This window comes from Accipiter gentilis, chromosome 8 (assembly GCF_929443795.1).
Source record: "Accipiter gentilis chromosome 8, bAccGen1.1, whole genome shotgun sequence".
NCBI classification, from domain to species: domain Eukaryota; kingdom Metazoa; phylum Chordata; class Aves; order Accipitriformes; family Accipitridae; genus Astur; species Astur gentilis.
In genome coordinates this window covers 44,372,119-44,393,981 of record NC_064887.1, presented here as the reverse complement: position 1 = coordinate 44,393,981, position 21,863 = coordinate 44,372,119, and the positions used below count along the sequence as shown (strand labels likewise).

At 46.4% G+C, this 21,863-nt stretch overlaps 1 protein-coding gene across 1 annotated transcript; it reads right to left on the bottom strand.

Annotated features, from left to right (window-relative positions):
• Window positions 1-426: 426 nt before the first annotated feature.
• GNA11 (G protein subunit alpha 11) lies at window positions 427-15,977 on the bottom strand. Its single transcript, XM_049808075.1, has 7 exons — window positions 15,789-15,977; window positions 11,165-11,349; window positions 9,414-9,568; window positions 8,281-8,409; window positions 6,722-6,851; window positions 5,804-5,957; window positions 427-4,156 (listed from the first exon to the last, which is right to left on the bottom strand). The coding sequence occupies exons 1-7, from the start codon at window positions 15,922-15,924 to the stop codon at window positions 3,966-3,968; spliced, it is 1,080 nt and encodes a 359-aa protein (XP_049664032.1). The 5' UTR covers window positions 15,925-15,977; the 3' UTR covers window positions 427-3,965.
• Window positions 15,978-21,863: the final 5,886 nt, after the last annotated feature.

The following is a 21,863-nucleotide window of genomic DNA, read 5'->3' as shown; positions in this document are numbered from 1 at the left end:
TCACACTCCTGGACTGGAATGAGACAGTTTGGAGCCTGAATAGATCCTGACACTGGGCATCTTATTCAGAAACTCCTTTACCCTACCCTCTTCCCTCCCCCCACCCCAACACGCACAACAATACATGCATTGCAAATGACAAGGTTTAAAAACAGCATTTTATATAGTATCTTTTTAAATAGGATAATGTTTAAATTGTCTTAAATCAGGATCCTATAATATACAAGTATAACCAAATAATTTCCACCACATTGGCACTTGTAAAGAGTCTCTGGCACTACTAAAGAAGGGGCATTGGCACAAACCATACTCTTAAAAAACTGGGTGCTGCATAACACATTTCATCTCTGCTGGACTCTAACAACCTGGGCTCTGTACAGTACAATACAATGGTCAGCACACTCCGGAAGTACTTTTTTTTAGGTTTTGTTTTTTTTTTTTTTTACCAATAAAACACATGAAGAAAAACCATAGTTGAACGCAAGGCCAACATTGCTAGGAAGCAACAACAAGAGACCAAAGAATCCAGCTCCGGGAGAAGGGGAGACAGGCAGAAAGGGCAGGAGCTATCTGACAAGCTGAAGCAGAAAGGGACTGTTGCTCACCAGGTAGCCAATCCACACAGAATGGTGCAAAGAAATGGGATGGTCCTCTCCTCACTGACTTTGAGTTTCAAACTTGTTCAGAGCATGTTGGTTTCTTCAGCAGAACAAAGATAAAAAGTGCACAAGGAGCAGAGGTTAGCCAAGAGACCACTTCCTCAGACTCAAAATTCTAGATTCTCTACAAGAACCCAATTCCACCTCTTTTCTGAAGGTCAATCTGTTGTCTCCACCTGTAGAAAATTCTGATTGGCCTCACTTTCAGAAAAGATGATATAGGCAAGTTTGGTTTAAGGTTTGGCACTTTTGCTAGGGCAGGTATTTGCCAAAGGGCCAGCCAACAGAGACACGAACCAGTTCTGCAGGAATGCTTCATTGGTCAAGCTGGAGGCACACAAGCTACTGCTTGCTAAGAAAAGCACGTGCTAACACTGGTATCTTCTCACATACAATATAGTCCACAGACAACTCCAGATTATGTGTACAAGTCTGACCCATTCCTCCCCTAATTCAGAATGAGGTTTCAGGAACTCGTGAGACAGCCATCGCATAATGTTCTCCCCTTCCCTTTGCAATATCATCACACCAAATTAGATATCAGGCCAACATCTACACCAAGCAGTTGCTTAGTAAGGTACAGCACATGCCTACATCCTTGTGCCCATAGCCTCCCACAGTTCCCCACAACAATGCAGATTCACTCTGCAAGAGACAGAAGCCAAGATCCCTCCTCCTGTGCCAGGGCAGCAGCTCTTAAAAAAGGGGAGGATACAAAACAAGGAAAAGTTTGTGATTCAAGTGGAAGTACCACCATCATTCACCTTGGAAAAAAAACTTCTGGGAAGTTATTTCCAAGAACCTGTGTATCTCAGTGCCAGGTTTGTTGCTGGCAATAGTTGTAGTGTGAACCATTTACAAGAGGATCACAGAAGCAAGAGGTTGGTGCTGCCATCTGCTTCAGATGAACAGCACTTAGAATACACGAAGATGATTATAAATTCCTCTTTATAGGACAGTTTCTACAAAACGGATCATTTTGGCATAAAGACAAAAAAAGCAGTAAAATTGATGCAAAACTGTCTGAAACATGGGAATCCCTCTCATTCCTCCCAAGTGTTAAATGCAGTCCAGAGCATGGCTAGTCTAAAGAGATGCTGTGTTTCCCTCAGCATCACCACTCAGCCAGACTGGCTCTTCAACTGTTGGTCCCATGGCTACTGTTCCAACTTGAGCTCTCTAATCACTCTTAGCAGAGCTTGCTTTCTTCTGTAGTGCTCTGAGACATACAGAGGCTTCCCTCAGCTATTCTGGAAAACAAGAGGGACCTATAAACATAATTACTCAAAATCACGTCCCTCCATATTTTAGTGTTCTAGATCAAAGCATCTTAAGCATCTCAAACAGTTAAGATTTACTCTTACATGTTGTGCAAAACACTGATGTAGTGCTCTGTCTACAAAAGAGACAAAATATCAACAGCCCCCTTCAACAGTGCAGCTCATTTAGTCTTTATCTACTGGCACCCTATTAGCCTTCCAGGGGGCAATCTGGTTGATCCAGAGAATTTGGACCCAATGCTACTTGTTGGAATTGAAACAGAAGCATTAGTGATGGATAAATGACACACATCCAGAGGTGGGTCAGATTTCCCTGTTTCCTACTGACTCCTTGCCTTGCACTGCAGTTATCTTCCAGGCTGGCAACAGGTCTTCAGCACATTTGTTCACTTGCCTCAGCTCCTGGAAAAAGCTCTCTAATGTGCAAAGGCTTCACATCCTTCTACTTAGTGGAGTTTCATTTGGCATCTAGAATCCAGAACTACTTCCACTCTACCTTCCACCTGCACCAGCAAACCCTGCTGTCTCTGCCTCTACTCTCCTGCTAACCAAAAGTGCAACCACAGCAGGGCTTTCTGGATTCCATAGCAGCCACGTGCTCCAGCCATGACTACTGTAACTCGATTATCACATGCACCCTGGAGCAAGTATATGTGCAAGTCTTCCAAAGAGGATCCATACTCCTCTAAAGAGAAACACAGCAGCATGTGCCTCAGGGGAATGCATAAGCAGGAGAGAGAGAATTGCCACTCCCTCCAAGAGCTATCCTCAATCTTTTCAAGTAAGAATCCTACCTATATCCCAAAGTTTGTCACCCACCAACTCTGGTCCTTTCTAAAAATCCGCAAGCTGGACAGGACCAAGGAATTCTTACAAAGTCATTCAACACACTGACACAAAATGCAATAAACAAGGCTTGTTTGCTACTAGCAGCAAGAAAAGAACTAGAGGGTGGCACGAGACTAAGATTTTCAATCCAGTCAAAGTTTGATGTTTAAATGCCACATTACTCAGTGTGCTTTTGATATTTGCTGCATAGAGAAGTTGCTCTTGATGTCATATACTCTACTCAACAAAACATAGTTTCTCTCTGCAAACTGAGCCTTGTGCGTGTGCGCACATGCGCTTGTGGTATGGGGGGATGTGTGTATGTGTGTGAAAAAAATAAAACCAAACTAAAATAAAAAAGAACAGTTACAGTCAGGCACTTCCCCAGGCTCAGCAGCTATTGCTCCAAGAGCTTCCATCATTTGTAGTCCATGAACAAAATACAGCAACACGTTGCAAACTATGTATAGAACATCAATAATTTAAAAAAAAAAAAAAAAAAAAAAAAAATCACAGTCTCCATACCTTTTATAATTGATAAGAAAAAATAACTCAGAACTAGAACATATAAAGAATGGAAAAGTGATGGCTTTTTTTGTTTTGTTTTGCCTTTTTCTTTTTTTGCACAATAGTTGGAGAGCAATCGCTCCTCCCCAACATTTCATCACAGTGAACCATGGAGCGTGTCCTGGGGAAGGGAAGGGAAGAGGGGGGAAGCAAGCAGGATTAGCAAATTACACCAGAGGCACCCTATAGCACAAGGCAAAGGGACCAGTAGCATTCTGTACTCCCACAGTCCAGTGAATTCACAATCTCAGCTGGAAAGTTATTTTTTTCTATATATACCATGGGAATGAAAGGGGGAAAAAAAAGTGGCTAAGCAACAAAGGAAAGCTCAAGATGAGACTGCCTTAGCTGTTTGGCAAAAATTAAGAAGTAAGCAAGGTGCTGAAGAAATGAGGCATATCCCCGTTAACTGTGAAATAAAAGCAATTTGTTAAAAATATGAAATCAACTACTCTGTGGACAGAGACATGAGACTCCAGGATAACACTGAGCACTTGCCACTCCACAGATCAGACAATTTGCAATCATTACATCATCAAAAATTAAAACTTTTTTTCCTGTCATATTTAAAATTTCTTTTTTTGTCTTTTCTTCACAATGAAGCCTCTCAAGGGGCCAAGATCAGAGCAGGTCAAACCAGGTTGTACTCCTTCAGGTTGAGCTGTAGGATGGTGTCCTTGACAGCTGCAAAGACGAAACGGATGTTTTCTGTGTCTGTGGCACATGTGAAGTGAGAATAGATGATTTTATCGCTGTCGGGATTTAAATCCACAAACATCTTGAGAATGAACTCACGGGCTGCCTGTGCATCCCTCTGTGGGCCTGCAGCAAACAAAGAAGCTAGTTAATGGATTTATGCTAAGCGCATCCCCCAGTTTGATCCATCAGAATAATTGCTAGTGCACTTTTTCTTACAGGTTACAGAGCTATAAAGAAGAAATTAAGATCATTTGTTGCATGAAAGTCCCAGGAGCTGAAGTGTCTTATGCTTTTCAGTTATCTAACCAAAACCTACAAAAGGCATTTTTCCAAGGCTGAGAGTTTTGACAGACACCAAGGCATCATTTCAGACTGTGCTTTGAAATAGAGCATTTGGTATAACCCTGTAAGTGCTGTGTTCACTAGATAACAGTGACAGATGCTGGATATACATAACACAATGCTTTCCTCTGGAGACAGGATGTATATTTCTTCCTAATATACGGATGGGTCTTACGGGCTGAAGGACACAAGCATACGTTTGGCAAACAAGGGTCATATTCAGCCAAAACTGCAGTCTGGCTGGTCAACTCACAGGAGTTAGAAACTGAAATTTTTGCCAGTATTTACTTCATATTGCTGATGACAACTCAGAAAAAAGTCACCTACTGATATTTCTTTCACAGTACTGGTATTGTCACATTCTCCATCTCTTGAGAGGTAGTCTGATGGGCTACCTCCCACTCACAAGCCATGCAGCATCCCTAGAGGAGCTACAGTAAATACTTACATGAAAAAACTGAAAGTAGATGACACTTTCTGATGTTGAGATCTCATCTCTAGCTGTTAAGTTATATTAGGAGTATGCACTATTTGACCAATAAGCTCACCAGCCATTCCTAGCCTGGTGTAAAAACGTGATGTTTTCCACCACTGACAATTTCAGAGTGCTTGTGCTTTCAGACAGCAGGGGGCATGAAACTCCAGAAGTGGGAGGACAACTAATGAGGAGCAATTTAATTAGGTTTTGCAAAATGGCAATTCTTCCTTTACCTTGTATTTTTAAAGTACATAATGACAGAGTTAATACATGAGAGCATGGCACGAAGTGTGTTGCCTGATCTCATTCTCCACTACTTTTATTTATTTTCAGCCCTGTACAGATATGTTACCAGCCAACTTTAAATGCACTCAACTGAAGAGCCTGAAATACTATTTTGGCTAAGGAATTTTGTTTCAGATGGGAATTTCTCCGTTTCCCATAGATACTATTTTTTCACAACTGTGGATGGCACACTAATAAGAATTTCATGCTATGAGATTTTTCAGCACCATCATTTGAACAGCTTGGGTATTTGACCAGTCAGTTTCTCAGAACAAGGACTCAAGTCACCTCTTGACTAGACAGTTAAAATGCTCAGTATACCAGTAAATCATCATGTGTTTATGAAATGGGTTATATGCACAAGTGTACAGGTAGGAAAGTTAGACTTCCACTATTTAATAGTCTGAAGTGCATATCGGGAAGGGGGGCAGATGTAATTCTTCATCTAGGAGAGGTTCATTATTTGATCATTTGATCAGATTCCACTTATTTACATACGATTAAGACATTTTTGTGACATTTTCTCATTGTTGTACGTATTCCTTCTCAAATTAAGATATTTTCCCCATCTCTAGATCTGAGTTTTCTTTAAAAAACAAAAAAATTCTAACCAAACTCCACCCCTTCTTCTAGCTACAGAGTGTTCCTCGTTAAAAAACACTTACCATCAAACTCTGGGAAGTAGTCAACAAGGTGGGAATATAGGATCTTGTCTTCCAACAGATCTTTCTTGTTGAGAAAGAGGATAACAGAAGAATTTTGGAACCATGGATAAGTGATAATGGTTCGAAAGAGAGCTTTACTCTCTTCCATCCGGTTCTGAAATAAAAACAAAGCCTTATTTTCACATATGAGCACTAAGATGCCTTTCTGCTACCTGCACACATACTCAGATCTGTATTGATCCAGCATCTCAGATATTGTACACAGAATACTTCGGCCCCAGGTAGGGTCTGGCTCAAGCTGCACCAGTAAATGCAAAGGAAATGCAAAATCTGATGGACTCAAGCTTCATTTAATTAGCAAGCCATTTATATCAAAAGGCTTAAAAGTAATTTTATGCTTTGACAGTCATGTGAGAGGACTGACCACGAAGCTTTGTGAACATGTTTTGTGTAGTAGAAAAGGAATAACTGCTGTTTCCTAATAGCATTTTTTTAATCTATTAACAAGTGCAAAAATTCAGTATTGCGCCTTCAAAGAGACCAGTCACTATCTAACAAGAGAGCAGTCACGGCATGAAGTAATTTAGTGCAGAAAAGAGCAATGGGTGACTTTTAAGAGCATGCCGTCACATTGCACAGTACCTTCCAAGACACACAGAACTCTGCAATTTCAGAGTATTTCAGTATTACTTCAGAAGCACAGATGATTTGAATGCACTGTGCATTTTCCATTATCAGGGACATCATGACCCATTGAGGCTCATGTTCCCTTTGCAATAGGAAGAAGTGAAGGCCAAAACCAACAATATTTGCTAATCCAACTTGGCACCAAGCAGTTTGGTACAAACCTCCAAGAAGCTAGAAAGACATTCCTTCTTTCCTTCCACCCTCCTGCAGAGTTCCCATTCTTTGGCTTACCTCGTTATCAGATTCCACCAGAACTTGGTCATATTCACTAAGTGCTACTAAAAACATGATGGAAGTCACATTTTCAAAGCAATGGATCCACTTCCTTCGTTCTGATCTTTGACCTCCAACATCCACCATTCTAAGGAAGAGAAATACATAGAGTATCACAGAAGTAGCTGCAGTTCCCTATCTGAATGCAAAGGGCCAGAATACAATGAGAACGAATGCAGTTCTACCATTCAAGTTAACTGGCATGGGGACGTAATAATATGTGCTTGCTAACAAAACCATCAATTTACAAAATATCCTGTTCCAGAAATACATCAAACTGAAGAGATGGCCATAGGCAAGTGATACCAAATTCAAATCCCAAATATCAGCATTACCCTTTTTAGTTGCATTCTACTCTGGTTTGCTAAGTAGCAGTCCTGAGTCCGAAAAGACAAGTCCTTCAAAACTCTGCCCTGTCAAATGAGCAAACTATATTTTTATTTTTTATTAGAGCATCTGCTTGCCTCAAAACTTCTATTGCACAGAAAGCTTTCTTTAGTTATTAAACTTTTCTTAGAATGTGCTGTTTAACAGTTACATGCTTCAGCTCCTCAGTTTCAAGTCCCACCTGTATAGTACACCAAAATTATTTTGTCACTCACCTAAAGTGTGACACACACAGTCCACCTTTGATAAAACCCTATACCTATTTCATAGGTCAGCAAACCAGAACAGGGAAAGTAACTTTCTGTATATGTGTAACTAAATGGTGTAAGAAAGAGGATGCAGGCTTCTTTATTCCTCTCTTGTAATGTCAACACTGCTGCAGAGAAGGGCAGGGAGCGTGTAAGTACCAGAGAGCTAGGGAGAAAATTGCTTTGCCATAGACAAGCATGTTGTTGTGCCCCTTATGCCATGCTCGATTGCTGGCTTGAGCCTCCAAATACCATCTGTTGCTGCAGCAGCATAGGCAGCAAGTTTTGGCATCGTCCTGAGAGCACAAGGTAGGCACACAAAACCATCTCTGAAAGCAAATGCTAGATATCACATACAAGGAAGTATTTCCACACAAAAAGTGGTCTCTTTTTGAAGGAGAAATAAATGGTCAAAGTTGCTTGAGCTAAGCATTCTTAAAGGGAAATAAATTTCAAGTCAAGCACTGCCCAGACCAAGCTTCTCCCACCCCCCCTTGGTGGCTTAAGCTACCAACAGTTCACTCAGCTGCCTCAAAAGCCACCACTTCAGCCTCAGATGCCAGCAATGCAATCCTTCCCAGGAAGGACACCAATTCCAGCAAGTTGGTTAGCTGGGCTTTAAGTGTCACTGATTCAAAAGCATGTTCTGTTTTGTGACAGTGTATGCTTCAGCTTGGAGTCTTCCCTTAATCAGAATAAATGTTACACCATCTCCATTACAGGAGCACCTGTCAGCAGTACTTCATAACATCACAACACATATATCCACTCAGGCCTCACAACTAAGCACCTGGACACTCTAAAGCAATCCAGAACTCATCCTTCCTGAAACCATATCACTCCTCTCTCAGTTCAGCTGTAACAAGAATACACTTTCAGTACCTGAAGATAATATTCTCTAGGTCAAAGGGGTACTCTATGATACCGGTTGTAGGAACTCTAACCCGTAGCACATCTTGCTGAGTTGGTAGATATCCTGGGGTAGCAATACGATCCACGTCGCTAAGGTAGCTACAAGAAGCACAATGGAAAAAAAACTACCTTAGGTTGCAGCACATAAATATACAGATTTAAACACTGCTATGTTTAGTCTTTCCCTAACATAAAGGGAGTCAGAAGTCACCTGAACCATTTAAAATATGATGTGGAAAAATAACAGAATACATCTTTGGGGAACAGTAATTCACCAGCCATCCCCTTTGGAGGTTAAACAGATATATTAAGGACAACTTTATCAACTCTGTATAAGAGTGTGGAATACAATCTTTACTACAAAGTTTAAGTACAATAGATGTTTATTTTTCAGCCTCATCTGAGGTTTTCTCTTTATAAATGAATCTACGTCACCAGACATAGATTTTATTAATAATAAATCCATTAAGTTATACATCCATGTACATCTGTAGGCCAAAGGACAAACCTGAAGAGAAAAAGCAACACTTCTGCTGCCTAAGAGCCAGGACCAACACAGACAGCATAAGGTAGAGATTCTAGCCTCAGGTATATCCAGAAGTAGATAGATCTGTGAACAACTGTCTTTATCACTCACCAGAGCACCTCATACCCTCATGAAAAGTAGCAAATGGTAAGGAATTTCCAGATCCAAATCTATCCCCAAATAAACATAGCTTCCCAATCTCCAGCAAAGCTCCTTGCCTTTCTGGAGCCAGATTCAAACAAGTTACCAGTTACCTGCTCCCACTGCCCTTTCACCTTAACTTTTCCTAAGGATACTTCTGGGTGATAGATGCAAAGTGCCTTTCTCATATGTCTATGACTTTTATCCCAACACATGTAGCCAACAGAGACTGTGCAGCTTGTCTACAACACTAGCAAGATTCATCTGCCTCAATGAAAAAGATAAAAGGCACTTTAAACAAACTATGCAGCAAAATCTACAGCAGTGTTCCTGCGCTTTGAAACAAACTCTAGACTTCAATAAAAAAATTGGACAGGTATTATTTGTTAGACCATCACTACCATCTACCAGTGCATGTCAGTGGTTATATACTTACTATTTAGCTGAGTCGGAAAGCTGATATTCTCTTCTCCTGTCATAACACTCTTGTATTCCAGGGTCATTCCACAGTGTTTTAATTGCACTTACATATGGCTGCTCAAATGTCATGACCTTTTCTACATCCACTTCCCGGATCAGCACTGCATTGGCCTGGAGATTGAAAAGCATTAAAAAAAAAAGGCTGGGGGGCAGCGGTCAGGAGCAGGGGGTACCAGTCACAGGCAGGCAGAAAATTCTCAGATGAACTAAATCCTTATATTATGACTTCAAGGATCCACGGGCTGGTTGTGGATCAGGTTGCTAAGACCTGGGTAAACCATACATCTAAGACATAGCAGACATCAGCAAAATTTCCCCAAAGCATCATATGCTTCTTCACAGAATAAGCTGTAAAACAGCAGCAGGTTTCACTTATCATTAGATCACCAGGTGTTTTGAAACACAGTGGTTTCCAAGGCAGAGCATTCACTGTGAAGAACCAGACTGCCCAACTTTTGAGGTTAAACCGCAGTTGGATAACAAGTAGCTATCTCGAGTTTCTTACAAAAAAAAATCTTAAACTACATTTTGAATACCAATAGAGACGTTGTTTCAGCGTACTTCAATAATGATCCCTTTTGAGAGGGAAAATAAAAATGCCCACCCTACAAGCTATAAGCAAAGGAAGGACTACAGTCCTACAGGACTACAGCCTGTGGCATCTGTGAGGCTATTATTGACACCAAGCTGCTTTCTGAAATCTTTGGTACACTTGCTGCAGGAAGGGGCTTTTGCCTATACCACCTATACCAGGAAAAATAAAAAACAAGGCCAAGTTCTGCACATGTTAGCATAAGTAAAAGTTGGGAGATTATACCTATCAAAACACCTCGACCATGCCCCAGGTAAAGCACAGGCAAGGCAAGCTCCCTCACACCCTAACTATTCTCATCACTGAGATTGCAGAACCTCTCTAAAGGCAAAAAAGGTGTTCAGGTTCAGGAGTTCCTGGTGCACCATCCAGCCCCTATAAACAGTTATTAAAAACCCAAGTTACTGTATGCCAGAACAGATAAAATACAATTTCACTTAAAAATATTAAGGTACTAAGCATTAAAGCAGCAAAACACACTAACAAAATCTAATTTTCTGGTGCACCCTCATCCTCCCCATCCTCCCCCCAAAAAGCTAAAATCATTTAGGCCAGATCTGGTTGAAAAATTTACTCATAGACCCAAAATCAATAAGCCAGACTTCAGCTCAAATCACACTTCTGTGGTTGAGACCAAAACTCTTCAAGAAAGGTTTGTACCTTTGGTCAGTACCTATCAGAAAAACTGACATATTGCAGTAAGAGTGATAACTAGGAGCAGAGGTGTCTTTTGGGTCCAGCATGTATTTTGTCAGCTTCAAGTTCTAATGTGAATAGCAACTCATGCAAAGAAAAGCCAAACACTGAATCCTTGAAATAAGTAAAAAGGTCACCCCTCCTATACCCTATGTTGTATCCCAATCCTTTGCTCCCACCACTCACTATGCAGACCAGTGCACAAACCATCCTGAGAAAGTTGCTCTATTCCTTGACACAATCAAGTAAATGGAGACAGGAATCAACAAAATGTCATAAAAAGCAGTTCTTAAGCACAAAACATTTATGGGAAGGAGTTCAGAGAGGTTGAGATTGCAATGCAGAAGGACACAAACAAACAGGAACTTAGGAGTCAAACCCTAGAATCCCCATTGCCTAAAGACACATGAGAAACTTACCTTGTTCTGTTCATATTTGTACAGAATCTTTAGGGTTTCCATGGCCCTGATCATTGACTGCATGGCAGTGAAGATGTTTTGGTACACCAGCTTGGTGAAGCCTTTTTTGTCCTCTTCAGAGTAGCCTGAGCCATGAATTATACGCATTTGCTTAATGAACGTGCTTTTTCCACTCTCCCCAGTGCCTACAGAATGCGAGAGAGTTGGGAGTTATCACAAGCAAGGCTTGCTACAGAAGCAAGCAAGCTAACATCAATCACATCATACCCCAAAGTTCCTATTACTATACCCAAGTATACGCTACTTCCAACCACTTTTTTAGCCACTTCCCAAAATATTAAAAGACAGTCTGAATGGTCCTGCTCAACCCCACTACAAACCTAAGAGCACAGAAGGAAGACATCTTGTCCTTTACATCAGCCTTCAAAAGCAGCTCTGGTACTTACTCCAAAGCTCACATTACAGCCACTCCCACACGTTCTGCGTCAAAAGGCCCTTGTCCGTCACACCTGACCTATTCCCAGATACTCCAGCAAGATGCTACTACAATGACAGCACCAGCCAGAGAGGGCCCAGATGCACTCTCAAGTTAGTAAGTACTGCAAACTAAGATGATAGTGAGTAGGCCAGGGTAAGCCTATTTGCACAGTAAAGAGCAAATTTTCTTTCGCTGTGATTTGGCACAAAACACTCTTTACCTTATAGACTATGCACCTTTTCATAGAAAAGAACTGAACACAACAGAAAAATCAACTCTAAAGGAGAATGGAACTCAATAAACTACTTGCTTATCCATCTGACATGAACAATCCAGTCAGTGCATCTGCCTAGTATCCCAAAAGACTGTGCAACCATAATGTTTGCTCTTAAGGACCGAAATTATAATCATCATTGTGGCAAGATACCTCTAATACTGCTTGCAGCCTCTGGACATTACAGAGTTAAAAAACACAACTGAGAGGGAGAATAGAGTAGGATGCTGCTCACAGCTGTCTGCACTCGGTAGATCCCTAACAGACAGCATGCTGCTCAGCAAGGCTACCAGTTCCTTATTACACAGGTTTACTGCCCCAGAGAAGCTGGGTCTTAGAGTAGATGGGAGGGCAAGACACACTCGCACCAATGCCAGAGTATTAAACAGTCCAGCCCTTTCAACTCCTGCTTCCTGCACAGTCAGTTGGGCAGGTCCTCCCACTCCTACATTTATGGCCCCAGAAAAGTGTCATTTAACATGTGAAGGCCAACAGATGATATAAAAAGACAGTGGGAACTTTCTAACATAGCAAGTATGAGAGAAAAACATCATCAGATAAAGTATCTGTGCCATTGCACAGCCTTGTTAAATTCACGATTCAACTGGTATTATGGAAACTACCCAGCAACTTCCGTTCTATATATACACACAGTACCTTTTGTGGAAGGGACATATGGGTCAAGTCTTGCATGTGATTAGCATACCTCCACACTTCATCCCACAAGCAACAGACTAAGCATGTACCACTGACACTTCTGCTGAGTACTTTTGTTCAATCTTCTAAAATCTGCTATTAATATGCAGAAAATATATATATATATATATATAAAAAAAGCAGCTCTTTTTAATACAGTGGCCCAGCTCACTTGACTACTGAGACCAAAAACTAAAACTTATCACATAAGTGACAAACCCTTTTGATCTACAGTTACAAATAAGCATGCTGGCAGAGGCCTGGCTTTCAGCACAGGAACCACCAGGTACTCGCCTCACACTAGGTCATAGATATATTAAGACAGGATCTCATTCATCACAATACACAATTACTACTCACATGTAGATTCTCAGTTACTCATGTTTATAGTGCCAGGCTAAAAGGCAAACAAATAAATATGCTCAAATAAAAGCAGCAAGCACATAACTAGAAGCAGCATGTTTAAAATAAACAAACTCTCCCCATGTCCAAGAACTGACAGAAATTATGTCAGCATGGTTAGAAATCAACATTATAAACACCATTAATATGTAGCAAACTATTTCCATCTCAAACAGAAAGCTACACCATAAATGGGGGGGGGAAAACTGAAATCTTTTGTGGTTTCTCTCACTGTGGTGAGAAACACTTCCTTGTCTTTCACCACAACGACCAAAACTGAGAAAAAAAAAAAGGGGGGGGGGGGGGGGGTGCTTCAATGCATTCCAACAATGAAAACATAAGAGAAACCTCAGCACCAGCCATTCACTTACTTTAGAACTTAAGAGTTCAAACACAGATTCTTCCTGTCACTCCATCATCACCCATTTTTTAGTTGGGGGTGTGGGTGTGGGGGGGTGTTTGTTTTTGTTTTTAAAAAAAGGTGCCTCTTGCTTTTACGTACACCACCAACAATACAGCACAGCACTACACCAGAACATTATAAGCTCTGGTGGGTATGGTGTCCTACACTTATAAGAGCACAATAACCTTTTTTTAATATGACAATGTTGAGACAAGGAGATACTCTGAATTCAACATTCCTTCTGTCAACATGTGAAAGCGGCAGAGTTTACAGTAAGTTATTAATGACCCCCAGGTACCTGACAGGCACTTGTAAATACATTACTCAGTCAACAGTATCCCCTGCTTAATCACAAGTTATTTTTGTATGAAATATTCTCCCCCCTCCCCACACAATAAAAAGACAAATTACTACCTTATACTAGAGGGCAATGTCCAATACCTTAAAATTAAATTTCTTACTACCAGATTCATCATTCATTAGCACTGTTATTCTTCACCCCAATTTTCTGGTTTAAGTTTCAACCAATTAACTGTCACTAGATGTAGTGACAAGAAAAATAACTACGAGGCAGAAACTCCCTCCACACATGCACTCTTTCCAAAATTTTGAAGATTTGGGAAAGCCCTGTCACTAATACGATCACTAATACTTGTGAATGTAAGAACTCCACATAACAGGAGCAAGACAGAAGAAATCCCCGCAAGCAGCAGTTATGTCAAGGAGAGGGAACACACATTACCTGCCACAACTTAAGGTGGGCAATGTGATGTATCCAGTGAAAAGCATCCAGCAAACACATCCTAAAACTAGTACTGCTTATCCAGTACTAACCACTTCATATACTTTTTTTTTTTTTGTAAATCTGATGCTGAATCTTACTTAACTGTATCTTTTAGAAAAGCAGAAAGGATTCTTGAGCAATTTGAATTATTTCTAATGTGTTATCTTTAGATCCAGTGGGATCTTCCTAACCCAGATCTATCCTATGGTGCCAACCTATTTTGAAACAGCTGCTTCTGTGGGACTGCTTTAGGGAAGCATGAGAGTGCGAGACACATTCCCTCATCTACAAGAAGCCTTACAGAAACTGACACAGCATCTTCAAAGACCACAAACATCAAGCCCTCAATTCTACCTTTCACCCGAAGAACCGCCAAGGATTCACGGTGAGAAGGAAAGCCCTGGCCTTCACTTAACAATTATCACTGTGCAACAATGTCAGTATTGCAGACCCCCAAAGGACTGGACAGACACAGTCTCACTTCACTTGTGTAAAGTTTTACATTTGTTTTCACAAGGGTTGTCCTATTTCTTCACCTGTACCTTAATGGCTTGCCAACTCACGACAGACCCCAAGCGAATAAGCTCAATCCATCAGATCTGCTTCATATTTCAGCTTAAGATGATGCAGTATTTAAGACACAAAGCAGGATACATACACTAGCAACGACAAATCACAGTACCCACGAAAACTGTAACTTCAGTTTAAATTTGAGGGCTACCTGGACATGAACATCAAACTCACTGCTGAAGAAGGATATAAATGCCTGAAATCTTAGCTGGCTGCTCTTGTAACTGATTACCCATCCCTATAAACCTTATCTAAACACGGAACAGTTACCCATCTGCACAACCACAGAACACTACTATGTTTCCATCTGAACACCTACATCCTTATCGCTGCACAGGTGATTTCTACCTCTGAAGGTAATGCTAAACACTATAGCCATTTCCTCATCAGACACAGAACTCGTGCATTCTCACTGCTTCATCTCCCTTCAGAGTCACTACACCAAGCTGCTAACCCTGCGGGCCCTCCCAGGACTGCGCAAGGGGAACTCTGTGGTTTAGGAGCTGGAGGCCAATTTTTCCACAGATGTTCACTCAAGGCCCAGAAGTTCACTGACAACACTGCAAAGCATCACCTCCATCAGCAAACGTTCACACGCTAATAAAGGCCAGCGTTTCCTCGAGACAATTTTCAGGCGCGTGTGTGCGTGCCCGCATTCAGAACCACTCATTTCAGCTTCATAGTTCCTGCTTATGTCAAAACCCATCCTGACAGAGAACGCATCACAAAAAAAAAAAAAAAACAAACAAAGGACAGCCAATGAGACGGCCAGCCCCGGCACCGATAGGAAGGCCACCCTGAGCGCAAGGCTCCGAGGCGGGGATCGCTGGTGGCTCCCGCCGCTGCCCACCACGCCCGCTCCCTGCCACGGCCGGGGCCGCGGCGGGGCCGCGCAGCCACCCGGACCTGTCAAGCCCCGCGGCAGCCGCGAGCCCGGGGCCGGCCGGGCGGGCCAGGCCCCGCGGCGGGAGCGGCGGCCCCGCGGGCCGGGCCAGGCCGGTCCTCGGCGCTCCTCACCCAGCAGCAGCAGCTTCAGCTCGCGGCGGGCGTCGCGCTTGTCCCTCCGCAGCTGCTTCTCGATCTCAGCGTTGATGCGCTTCGACTCCTTCACCTCGTCGCTCAGGCAACAGGCCATCATGGACTCCAGAGTCATGGTCGCGGCGCGGCCGGGACGCCCCCGCCCACCCCCCACCCCCCCCCCGGCACCGACCACCGTCCTCCGCACGGCCGGGAGCCCGGCCCGGCCCCGCGCCCGGCACCCCTTTCCCTTCCTACCCCACCCTCCCTCCCTCCGCGGCGCCGGCCCGGCCCCGGCCTCGGCCCCGACTCCTGCGGCCGGGCCTAGTGCCGTCGCCGCCGCCGCCGCCCCCCTCAGCGCGCTGCCCTCGCCCGGCTGCGCCGCCCGCCGCTCCCTCCTCACACAGCCCCGCCGAGCCAGCGACCAGCCGGCGCAACCCAACCCGCTGCCGCCGAAAACAAGCGCTGACTGACAGCCGCCGGCGCCACTGGCACAGCGCGGAGCGCGGTGGGGCGGCACCGGGCCGGCGGGGCGGGGCGCCGCGGCCAACCGGAGCGCAAGTTTGGTTGGCCGGTCGGGAGCGGGGAGGGGCGCGCGGACGCGCTTTCCCAGAGCGGGGCGGGGCCGCCGGGCATTGTGGGACGGTGGCGGACCGGGGCGCTCATCGCGGGGCGGGGCGGGCCGGGGTGAGGGGGCGGCCGGCGCGGGGGCGGGCCGGGGCCTCGTCGCGGCCGAGCGCGGAGCTAGCGCCGCGCCGCCCTCCTGCTCGCCGCGGGCCCGCGGCCTGGCCCCGCCAGGCCGTTGGGGCCGCTAGGACGGCGGCGCAGGGCGGGCCCGCGGCCCTGGGCGTTGCGGCACTTCCCGCACCTCTCGGGGCCCACCCGCCATACGGGGGTGCCCTGCGCCGCCTCGGTGGAGCCAGCCAGCCCTGGCCCTGCTCGGGGGAGGGCCCACCTCAGCTGTCGGCCCCGCAGACCCAGCCAGCCCGGCCTCCCTCTGCCGCCCACGGCTGCGGCAGTCCTCGATGCAGAGGAGAAAAAAGACGAGGCGCAGAAGCGCCAGCCCAGCGCTCCCAGGCTCTGGCTGCTGCTGTCTCCCGACTACATCCCATCAGAGCCGAGCCAGACAGGGACAGAGCCTGTCGGCTAAGCTCCCTGGATGCCACCGCCGAGTCCTCCCTCCTTCTGCCTCTCTCCAGACGGGGCTCTCAAAGCTGTCTTTAACACTGGTTTCCCCATTGCTTCTTACTAGGACCTGGTTGCCTGTAACAGGTACCCCAACCAGCAGGCTGACGCACCCCATCCAAGGCACAGTCCCGTGTTCGTCCTTTTGCTGACGGTGGAGCTTTGTCTTTCTGAGCAAACCTGCCATGCCACACAGGAACCTGCCCCCAGCAGAAGACCTGGCCCCTGGACTCCCCTCACACACACAGACCGCTTGGTGAGCACCTATGGCTGCACATGCATCACCTTGACTTGCATGGCTGCCTGGGACCTCCCAGCTCTGTTTTTCCACCTGCAGAGTCAGCTTCCCAATCACAGTTCATCCCCAACCCTTCCAGAAGAGGGGTAGCAGCAGCTGGAGGTAGGGGGAGGAGGGGGGGTGTCAAACAGACCAACCAAGTCCCATCCTTGTATCCCAGCCACCCCAGGACCATTTTCCTTGGGTCAAGCATTATCCACAGAGCCGCAGGTGCTGACAGGGACTTGGGACCTGGTGCCAGGGTGCCCCAGCCACCCATGTGCTCTCCCCATAGCCCTCCATACAGAAAGAATTCTGGACATTCAGAAGATTCTTTTCTTCCATAGCCAAATCATGCAGCAGCAGATGCTGCCAAAATCCACATGCTGCAGCTCCCACCTTCCTTTCAGATGGATGCCAGGCCTCCAGCTGTTACAAGCTACACTGGGATGGTCGTGTATCCTGATTCAGCAGGGTCCCCTCCATCCCAGCCCTATGGATCTGTAAGTGCTTTAGTACATGCCTCTCATTTCAAATCTCTCCTCCCAGAAGGAGGGGAGTAGGCAAAGCATTATCCACATGGCAAGGTAAACAGATGCACACTTAACTCTCCAAAGAAGTCCTCTCTTCCCACCTTCCTCTCTCCCTGCTAGTCTTGGCTTCTCTTGCTCCATCTGGTGTTGTTCTTTGTCTCACTTTCAACTCCCTTAACCCCTCAGTTTACCCAGTCTCTTGTTCTTCTTTTTGCAGGTGCTTCTGCTGGTGTTTTGGAGTCCTTAGGGACACCCAGCTCCAACACTGTCCATTCTGTCTGCTTGCAGTGTGTTCCCACACCTCCTGGGGTGGGCTCACTCACCTTTCCTAGTCTACTCTGCCTGGACATCTGTATGTAACCAGTATTTTTAAAGGTCAAAAAAAGCACAATAGACCTGTTACATACCTGCCTCGTCACCTGCCTCGCTTGTGCCATGGCTTGCCAGACCCTGCCTCACAGCAGCCTGGCTGAGACAGAAACACAAGATACTAACAAACAACAGGTACTGTTTTCCACTTAAATTCTAGATGCTCCTCTTGTACCTGTGAGCTCTTGGCCTCAATTAAAAGAAGATTCTAGTATTTTTTTTTTAGTGATCTCTCCATAGTGTGGCCTTTCACAGCATCGATACTCACCTCCCATTCCTATGTTCTCTTACTTTCTCTTACAGATGCTCCACAGCTGAGAAAGGACTGCTACTCCCTCATTACTGATCCCTGGTGAATGAGGTGTAGTAATTTTGCTTTGGCAGCTGAAAGTTATTCTACAGATAGAGGTGCTCAAGACATCCAGAATCAAAGTCTCAGTGGGCTGCTCCGTGTGACCTTCTGCCCCTTGGAACTCTATGTATGGATGGTGCTGAAGGAGGCAGGAAGACTTAAGTTCCTACAACCCCTGCAACACTGCTCTGACTTTAGGCAAGTCACTTATCCTCTTTGCATGTCCTCAGGCTGCAAGTACAAGATAGATACTGTGTCTCAGGACCATGCTAAAGAGTTCTCTAGTTAGGATTGCTAGGCTGCTTTGAACACAAGGTGCTATATGCTAGAGGCTATTGTTTTGGTTACCTTCCCCTGGGCAGGATCAAAATCTAAAGGCCAGAAGATCCTAAAGAAACTTTCACAGCTTGCCAAAAGAAAAGGAGTAACAAAATTTGCATCCATCTTCTGGACCACTTGCTTGGTTCCTGCTAACCAAGATATCAGTTCTGATGAATCCTGATCAAACTATCGATTTAAGGATGACAGAACTGGTAGTCTCCAAGCAACAATAGTCTGTCCACTCCTTCTGTTTCTGCCCTAATGGAAAAGTTTCAGTGCTCAGAGGGCTCAGCTAGAAAACACGAGACCTGGGATTTCCCTTAGCTTTGTCACCAGTGTGCTGTGCAATTCCCCAAGCCCCAGTCTCCATTTCCCTGCCCCACCTGGGTTGCTGTGTCTGTTCAGGTGTTCAACTCCTTATCTTTTTCTCCCTTCACCCTTCTCTCGCAGCCTCTCTGCTGCTGTCAGCAGATGTCACTGACTTCCAGGCATCCTCCCCAGTCCCCTACTGCTACATGCTCTCTGATAGTATTTGCTCTGATCAGCAGCTGCTTGCCTAAGCAGGGGAATTCCTGCCAATCTGTCTAGCGCCACCTCTATTCTCCAGCAGGCGGGGGCGGGGGGGGGGGGGGGGGGGGGGAATCCTTGTGTTTTTTGTGGCTTCCCAAGTTCTGCATGAGGGACTTAATGAGCAGCATTCCCCAGAAAGCTGATCCTGAACATGTCAGGCCACTTCAGAGGAACTACTTCCACAGCCCACATTTGCAGCAGTTAATATTAAGCACAACGATGACCTCCATCCATTTGTAGAAAGGAAGGGCCCAGCCCTTGTAAAGGGTGTTCAGTCACTGGCCCCATCAGGACACCAAGCACACCTTGCTGGAGACCATTGCAGACATTCCAAAGTCCCATTCCCTTTCTCCATTCTGTCCCCATTTCTTAGGTGCTTTTGAGTTCCAGATGCTTGAGAGCAGAGGGCAGCAGGGACAGCCCAGCTGCATTTTGCTGCAGCTGCTTGATCAACAACTTAATCAAGGAAAATTTTCATTACTTAAAAAAAAAAAAAGGCAGCTTGCAACCAGACAATGAGAACTGTTCCCATCTCAATGCAAGAAGCAGGTGCTCTGAGCACAGGGTCCCCATTTCAGCTGCACACACACACAGGGATATTCTGGAAGCCAAGCACATGCCCCTTTTAGCACATACTTTGCTGAATCGGGACCCTGATTACATCTTCTGCTTTGCGATTATTTCATGAGCTGCAGAACCATTTCCTCATTTCCTTCAGCTGTTGGGAAGAACTAGTTACTACAGTTCACCTCTCAGGTGAGCTTTCACCAGCAGAGGTGGTGCAGGGTTATAGATTCCTCCCCACCCCCCAACTTTGGGGTGACATTTTCTGTCAGCTGGAAGTGCCCTGCTGCCAGTCAACATGTTATACCTTCTAGCTGTTGGAAAAATGCAGCACAGGGTTTCACTCCTCAGTGTCTCTCCAGGAACTGACAATCCCATGGAGCTGAGCTAGAATCTCATTTCCCAAGTAAGGAGGCATCCAGTGTGTGATGGGTACCCCTTCCCAAGAAGCAGGATGGGAGGGCGGGGGGGGGGTGGGTGGATCAAGAGCAGGCACTGGTAGCTGTCTCCTAGTAGTCTGAAGGAAAGGCAAATGTCTCAAGAGTACACAGCAAGATCAAAACAAAAGGGGGAACATCACCGGGGAGAAGAAGGGAGGAGGAGAAAGCAGAGAGGTGGTCTGCAAGAGGCAAGAGAGAAAACGAAGACAGCTGGTGTGTTACTGTCACAAAGTCTTTGCCAAGAGCAGCCCACCGGGCGCTTCCAGCCTTGCGGCAGAAACGCAGCAGCGGACGCAAGCGCCTGGTTTAAGCCTCAGACCCGAAGGGAAACCCCTTCCCCGCAGGCATCCCCCAGAACAGGCCCCGGTGACCGCCGCGTCCCACTGCCGCGCTTCGGCTCGGCTCCCCCACGGGGGCCGGGGCGGAGCGCGGCGGTGCCGGGGGGGGGGGGGGGGGGCCGGGACCCCACGGCCGTGCCCGCGGGCACGCCGGGCCGCTCCCGCGGGCTGCCGCGGCCCCGGGCGGGCCCCGCCTGCTGACCGAGGCGCGAGCGGCGCCGCCGGGCCCCAGGGCCGCGCTCGGCAGAGGGCGGCAGCGGAGCAGGCGCCGCGCCCCGCGGGAGCCTGCCCCGGCACAAGAGCCGGCGCCGGACTCCCCCCGCACAAGCCGCTTGCGAGCGCCCGAGGCCGCGCACCCATCGCCCCGGGACCCCCCCGCTCCGCTCCTCCACCCGCAGAGTCAGCTTCCCGCCCCCCACTGCTCCAGAAAAGGGGTGGCAGCAGCTGGAGGTGGGAGAGAAATCGAATCAGAGCGGCCGAGTCCCATCCCTGTACCTCAGTCACCCCAGGACCGCTTTCCTTGGGTCAGGCGTTACCCACAGAGCAGCGGGTGCTGACAGGGACTGGGGACCCGGTGCCAGCGTGCCCTGGCCAGCCACATGCTCTCCCCGTAACCATCTGTGCAGCACCCCAGAGCCAATACCCAGCTCAGCCCTTTCACAGACCCACCTTCCAGCCAGCCAGAGGAGTTCGATGACCTGCCCCCAGCCCCATGCTACAGGTCTGAGAGTCAAAATACCTTCTGAATTTCACAGCAGAGCTTTGCTACCTGCTGAGCCCTGCACTAGGATGCAAGGCTCTCATTAAAGCTGGGTGGTGGGAGGAACAGGACACAACACTCTCCTTTTCCATTTGGACTTCATGCTGCTCACTGTTTTCCATTTTAAAAACAACACTTTAAAGCCCCTCCCAAGTGTTTCTGTAGCCTCACACCTGCTCCCTTCCTTTTTCATCCCTCTCAAGGTTTTCTGTCTACACCTGCAGCAGCAGCATTTCCCTCACGCCATCTTGACATCAGTTAGACACTAACCTGAGCTCTCATCAGCACTAATGAGCAGCCAGGACCACTCGGATTACTGAAGTAGTCTCTGTAACAGAGCAAGAAGGGATTGCAGCAGGTCTGGGA